This window comes from Limulus polyphemus, unplaced genomic scaffold, assembly GCF_000517525.1.
Source record: "Limulus polyphemus unplaced genomic scaffold, Limulus_polyphemus-2.1.2 Scaffold4619, whole genome shotgun sequence".
In the NCBI taxonomy this organism is placed as follows: domain Eukaryota; kingdom Metazoa; phylum Arthropoda; class Merostomata; order Xiphosura; family Limulidae; genus Limulus; species Limulus polyphemus.
This window is the reverse complement of record NW_013670229.1, coordinates 26,335-33,574: the sequence shown is the minus strand read 5'-3', so window position 1 is coordinate 33,574 and position 7,240 is coordinate 26,335. Positions and strand designations below refer to the sequence as shown.

At 35.5% G+C, this 7,240-nt stretch overlaps 1 protein-coding gene across 10 annotated transcripts; it reads left to right on the top strand.

The window, feature by feature from the left end:
* The first annotated feature begins 1,333 nt into the window (after positions 1-1,333).
* On the top strand, positions 1,334-7,234 carry LOC106471430 (T-cell immunomodulatory protein-like). 10 transcript variants are annotated; one of them, XM_022400042.1, is made up of 3 exons: positions 1,334-5,046; positions 5,306-5,348; positions 5,478-7,234. In XM_022400042.1, exon 1 carries the CDS (start codon positions 1,771-1,773, stop codon positions 3,613-3,615), a length of 1,845 nt encoding a protein of 614 aa, XP_022255750.1. In that variant the 5' UTR covers positions 1,334-1,770; the 3' UTR covers positions 3,616-5,046; positions 5,306-5,348; positions 5,478-7,234. The 10 variants fall into 10 exon arrangements, with proteins under 10 accessions (XP_022255750.1, XP_022255746.1, XP_022255745.1 ...); XM_022400038.1 differs by having other exon boundaries at positions 5,090-5,348; XM_022400037.1 differs by having other exon boundaries at positions 5,090-5,348; positions 5,435-7,234.
* Positions 7,235-7,240: the final 6 nt, after the last annotated feature.

Here is a 7,240-nt window from a genome sequence, read left to right as displayed (position 1 = left end):
GTAATTGATCGGCAGTCAGAGAGTATTGTTGAAATTTGTTATAGCGTTTGTTTTAGCGCGAATGTTCAAATCAAGTGTATCGTAAAGTTATATTCAGAAAGAATAAACCAGTTTTATTTAAGAGAGGACTTCTGTCACTAAAGTTTCGCCAGAACGAATTTACGGAAAATTAACTAACGAACGGAGACGTAACAATATGTAACATCTATTATACATTAGCTGTCAAGTAGCATAGAATGAAGTATGACTTGGCTGACTTTTACAGAGAACAGTTTAACGAACCCCGATCAACAGGTGATACATTGGCCCAAACTGACCAACTTCTCTGCACTAAGAACAATATCAAACATTATAACATTATGGATATTATCTCACAAGTCCCATCAGGTTTTCACGTCGTTATTATTGAACGGAATTGCCGTGATTTATGTCAAACTGCATCATCGAGGAATGGAACTTAATTCCTCAGCATAATTTTCTAGAACTGATATAAAGAACTAAGGTAATTCTATCACCCAAATGGTGAAACACATGCTATTAAGCCTCTTCCACTATGTTTTCCTTTTTGTCCAACCCTTGAATGACCATCCTACAGTAGTTAAAGTGAATGTGAGCTGGGGGAGAGGACATCCCCAGTCTAAGAAAATATTCGAGGAGAGGCTTCCCTAGCTGTATGGAACAAGAGGCTAAAATGAGCTGAGTAATGAAAATTGTTGTAGAGGCACGAAAATAAGGAGAATACGATTATACGCGAAAAATATTAAAATTATGGCCAACTATTCACTATTGGGTGAATGTAGGTGCGATGGACGTGGCGAACCTTTTACCTTATCACACAACGTTATTTAAATATAGGCTTAATAGAATGTTGTATTAGATAGGTGATTTTTAAATTTTTTTCTGAAAGGAATGACTTTGTGGATAAGGCACTATCACTCCCTCCTTATTTCACTTTAACCACTGTCATTACATATTTAAATACCCCCATCTAATGGCACAGAGGATGTTTGCGGACTTACAACGCTAGAAACTGGGTTTCGATACCTGTGATGGTTAGAGCACAGATAGCCCATTGTGTTGCTTTGTGCTTAACTTCAAACAAACATATTTAAATATATTATTACTACAACCATTATATTTAAAAGTTGTGAATGTGTTTTAACAGAACTTACACCCTTCATTGAATTTTTGTATAAAATATTCATCTAAATTTTGCATAAACGGGAATGGAAGAGAGGGCATAATGAACAACAGTTTTACTTATTTTCTTTTGAATTTAAGAATATACGAAGAGAGGCGCATTGTAATTTAATTATATACTAGTCGTCTTTCTTTCCATGACAACATTACATTATTTTAGGAAACAGGAAGTGAATTTGTTTATGAATTATGTCATGATTTATCACACTCACAGGTTTATTAAGTAAGAATTCGGATGAACATTAACTGTTTGTATTAATAGTTAGATTATAATTATTTCAGAAATAATTCGCCGTTATCGTTGTGCTAAAAAATGAACAATTGACTCTTACTTATCTTAAGAGTTTGGTTTGAATCTTTGAATTGAAATACTGAAACCGTAATGCCTTTAGAAAATAAGAAAGTAACCGTATTGACTCGGTCAATGTGACGATGTAGCTAAAGGCTGGAATAATGGTAAAGTTTTAGGCTAGTAGATTTACGTTATCTTTAATGTTGCTAGGCCTACACCCACAGCAGTAGGTATAACTTATTTTTTGTTTTTTCGTTACGTTGTTATAAACATTAGCAATGTGGAAAGAGAGTTATGTCCAAGGTAAAGAAAAAATCTCGATCTTTTGTCATTTTACACTATTTCATATTAATTTACTTAGTGTAATAATGATTAGTTTTTACATTCAACCCCAGGTCAACTGTCTTAAAGATATTTCATTTGACGTGTTCCAGTCAGAAAGTGATCGTTATGGAATTTTAGCTGCATACGGTGATTTCAATTCTGACAAGTTAACTGACGTATTTGTCATTAGTAATAATGGAAAAAGTTTCGAGGTGTTAATTTCTTATTCCATAAAACCGTTTTTGAGGAGGTCAAGAATTGTGTGCAGCATTGATGAAGGGATCATCACAAGTGTTATGCCAGCTGATTTTAATGGAGATTCCAAAATGGATATTCTAATAACAGTCAAAATTCCTGACTTATACCCAGAGCTTAGCATTAGAGTGTTGTGGGGAAATTTTGACACTGTACAATGTAACACACCTATTAAAATTACCATGAAAGGACAACCTCTGATCATGGACTATAATAATGATATGATTGCAGATATGTTTGGGGAAGGAGAAGATGGAAAAAGGTACTATTGGCTAGGAAGTGTTTCTAGTAATTTTACACTGCAAGAAGCTGCCAATCCACTTAATCAGCCTTTACGGATTCCACACTCCTGTGCATTTTTGGACTTGAATGGTGATATGGCAGCTGATTTATTGGTAACAGGACAGAAAAAGTTTGAATACTGGACAAGTTCTGTGGAAGGAAACTTTAGCTACTGGAAGTCTGTACCAAATCCACAAAATGTATCAAAGTTTGGTCAGTCATCTTTTACTGATATTGATCTTGATGGATCACTAGAACATGTTGTTCCAGTATGTCAGGATCATTCTTGTAAATTGGGAGGTATTATGGTTTTAAATGACAATGATGAATGGCAATATTGGATACGGGACTTCAAGCAGGGTGATATACAGTGGAGCTATAGTTTACCAGATGATGATTCAACTCCTTTTGATAACCTAACTCTTTCTCTAACTCTGAGAGTTGCAGATTTTGATATGGATGGTTTTCCAGATTTTGTGACTGTGCTGAAGAGACGGTCAGAAGGTAAAGAAGTCAGACAAACTGTTGTTCTGCGTAATACTCCTTGTTCAGGTTGTTTGTTGGGAAGAACATTAGAAATAATTTGGAAACAGGGAGATTTAAGTAAAATCCCGAATCCACAACTTCCAGCCTTCTATGACATATTTGAGGATGGAACTATGGATTTAATAATTTCTGGGAAAAGTGAGGGTTCGTGGAAATTATATGCATTACAAAACACATTTGATTATGATGCCTATTTCATAAAAGTTCTGGTGTTAAATGGACGTTGTTATGTTAGTTGTCCCGGTGAACGTGTGCCTTACGGAACGAACCAGCCTGGTCCTCTTATTCAGTATTACACCACACGACCAAATGGATCACCGCAGGTCAGTAGTGCAGCACAGCTTTCGCAGTCTGCACATTTCTCATTACAGCTTCCATACGTCGTATTTGGTTTAGGACAGACACCAAACTTCATTGACAAGCTAACAGTAGGAATTCCTGGACACAGAAATTCTGCAGTACAGAAACGGGTATGGACTCAAATTATTCCGAATTCACAGATGGTGGTAATCCCACATCCATCAGACAAGCCAGATAAATGGATTAATAAACTTTTCGTGACTCCTAGCCGACTAGTTATTCTGACTTTTGCAGCTCTTCTTGGAACGTGTGGATTTATTGGTTTAATCATCGGAGCACTACACTGGAAGGAGAGAAGAGAAGACCGGCGTGAGAAGCTGCAGGAAGCTCACCGTTTTCATTTTGATGCGATGTAAATTTATGCTCTTTTATCTTTACATATAAGATGTAACTTTTTAAAGTACCATAACACTTTGTTCCATTTTTTCTTTAATACTTTACTTTTCTGTGGTAAAGTTGTTGTCTTTCTTGTGTAGTATATTCTAGTCTGTAGTGTATAAATGTTTGAATTTGGTATTGAAGTTTGTTTTAAAAGTATCCCTGGATATTGAATAACTTTGGCTCACTTGGTGTTTAACACTGAGTATGTGATACGTTTTGCAGAATAGCCTTATCATTGGAACTTCTTTAAACCCTTTTGTAAAAAAACAACAGAGGTCATACACCAAACCTTCCACCATGACTTCACTTCTACAAAAACCCCTTACTTCCCTAACAAATTAATAAACAGTCCCCAGCAGCCCATTACATGTGGACTGTGTGCTCCTTCTATTTCTGACCAATCAAATCCAAACAAGGGATGATCTGGGATCTGTAATGGATGTTACTGTATCAGAAACAGCCACAGAAACTTTTGTAAGTTGGACCACAACAGCCTGATCCTTCACAATATAAATCACTAACAAGTTAATTATAAATGAATACCAATAAAAGGGAATCAGTTTAATGTTGGTCACGTAAGTATATAACTAGTTCATGCAACTTGATCCAGTATACAAGTGTTTAACTATTTAGTGTCCCATCATACACACACACAAGTTCTTAGACAGTAAGGTTTTTAGTTTAAGTCCTACTGAATTATAGAGCAGTATAAAAGGGTGCTGTAGTTACTCTAAATTAAAATGTGTAAATAACTTTTCCAGCATTTCACAAAAAAAAAGTGTACAAATTAGACAGTTTTACGGTAGTTACATTAGTATGTATATTCCAACATTTCTAACTTTTAGCTATAGTAAAAATATTCTTTGAAATTCAAGTCAGTGAAATAAAGAAAAGGCTTAGTAAAGTAAGCAGAAACTATTATTATTAACATTTTTTTTGTATGCTATGGTTTGAATATTATGAAATGCACGATATTTTATTCATGTCAACTGTTACAGTGGCGTGTCTAAGATTTCAACCAGTGTGTTTTATATTCACCTCTAACATTTGGATTTGTGCTTTACCCTCCATGAAGAATGTATAGCAACTGAGATACTTTGAGAAATCACATGTATAATAATAGATATATTTAGCATGAGACGTGAGCATAAGGCAGTTTGGAGTGTAGTGACTGTAGAGAAATAAATAAATAAAGTATCTTAGTATATTAAGTATGGAAAAATAGTCATTCTCTGGTGAATAGTGCAATTAATGTAAAGTATTTGATTTTATTAACACTTTCACCGCACTGGGAAATATACGTCCCAGCTGCAGCAAGAGGTGTGGGAGCACTGGGAAATATACGTCCCAGCCGCAGCAAAAGGAGCGTGAGCACTGGGAAATATACGTTTCAGTCACAGCAAAAGGTGTCGGAGCACTGGGTATTATACGTCCCAGCCACAGCAAAAGGTGTCGGAGCACTGGGTATTATATGTCCCAGCTGCAGCAAGAGGTGTGGGAGCACTGGGAAATATACGTCCCAGCCACAGCAAAAGGTGTCGGAGCACTGGGAAGTATACGTCCCAGCCCACAGCAAAAGGTGCGGGAGCACTGGGAAGTATACGTCCCAGCCACAGCAAAAGGAGCGGGAGCACTGGGAAGTATACGTCCCAGCCGCAGCAAAAGGAGTGGGAGCACTGGGAAGTATACGTTTCAGTCATAGCAAAAGGTGTCGGAGCACTGGGAAGTATACGTCCCAGCCGCAGCAAAAGGAGCGGGAGCACTGAGACGTATACGTCCCAGCTGCAGCAAAAGGAGCGGGAGCACTAGGAAGTATACGTCCCAGCCGCAGCAAGAGGAGCGGGAGCACTGGGAAGTATACGTCCCAGCTGCAGCAAAAGTAGCGGGAACACTGGGAAGTATACAATGCACAATGACTGGTTACTGTACTGCAAGGCTGTATATCAGTGTGACAGTTTATATGGGGAGTCTGTTCTTGATGAGCAGGCAACTCGGGTGATCTAACGTAGTTTTATACTATAAGCTGGGCATCTTTAGTTCCAGTTGCCACCTGTAGGATTCTATTGGATTGAAGTAGAGAATCCATAGTAAAACTTATCAGCTAGATATCATGGTGTGTGTGTATTTGGTTTTATTTTTACATTCAACAGACTAATTACTATGATTTGTAGATCATCATATTCTTGATATTTTTTGTTAAATGCAGTAATGTTAAGTGCCTGAACTGTCCAACATTGAGACTTTTTTACAGCTGATAAAAGTGATAACATCACATTTAACTGCACAAGTTTTTCTTTACATACTTCTTAACTAGTCGTTTACATGTTTCAAATCAGACGTATGTAAAATTGGTATTTTGGATCTAACTTTTCACAATCACAAATTACTGTCCAGTGGAAACTTATCAATTAGGGTGGATTTCAAACATTATTTGATCACCTGTACATAGAAAGTTCAAAAGGAGAAACCCTCAGTTAATCGTATAAAACAAGGTACATGTAATATTTGTGTATGTTTAAAAGAGATGATTGAAAGTAATTTTATGATTTTCTTTAAATCGTATGTTTAAAAAAATAGAAAATGTTTTCCAATTTTGAGTTATTTCATTTTCAAGATTTAATGTAATTGTGTACTTTCCTTCTTGCTGACATGTTTCTGTAATTCAGTGGAAGATGTGAACAGTTATAAGTACAAGTGAACAGTTTAAATATTAACAAGACCAGAAAGATTTGTTATAGGTAAGCTACAGGAACTCTTTACAACATTTAGTCTAGGAATTAGAGCTCGGACGTCTGACTTTGCTTGAAAATCCTCTAAAACTAGAAATTAAACTTTAATCTTTGTATGAGTTATGGAAGAGTGTTTGTATTACTACAAAAATGGTTCAGACTGTTCAGTTACTTTTCAGCCATTTTTACGTATTTGTGTACGTTTTTTCAGAGAGTAAATTAAATTTTGAGACTACACAGTGCATAACATAACCATGTTTTTCATCTTAATATGTTCGATGATTATGAATAAAACTCCATACTAAAAGGTTTATGTATTTTAGGAATTATTGGCCGAGGGAAACCAAATTTTACCAGAGCCATATTGAGAATTATGAAGTTTATTCAAAGTTTGATATAGTATAGGGTGATTCAGAATCTGTCCGTTGTTATTGTATGTAAGTTAATCTACTAAAAGTAACATGTGTTCACTGATCCTTACGATATCCTATTACTGTTATGTATTCAAATTACCAATCTTGTTTTCTTGAAAGAGAATAAAAAAATATAAAAGTAATGATAGTTTCCAAAAAAAAAGGGATTTAGGTTTGTAGTGTAATGTTGGTTTGAAATGCCATCTACCATGTTTAAACCTTTTTTAAAAATAAAACTTTTGATTCTCAACATTCTCTGGTGAAGTTTTCTTCGGGATAAATTGTTTTTAAGCTATAATAATTTTTAATAAAGTGTTTCTTTATAATCTTTTTGTATATTTTGTAAAATTTTGGTTATTTCTAGTGTAATACTACATCTATACTGTAATTTTCAAAGTAGCTGTAGACTAGTGTTAATGAAATGATGCATCTTGGGCTTCCACTTGTTAAAGCAAATG

Bases quoted from the DNA above. Each gene is read 5' to 3' on its own strand.
- LOC106471430 (XM_022400040.1), top strand. From the start codon at position 1,771: ATGTGGAAAGAGAGTTATGTCCAAGGTAAAGAAAAAATCTCGATCTTT.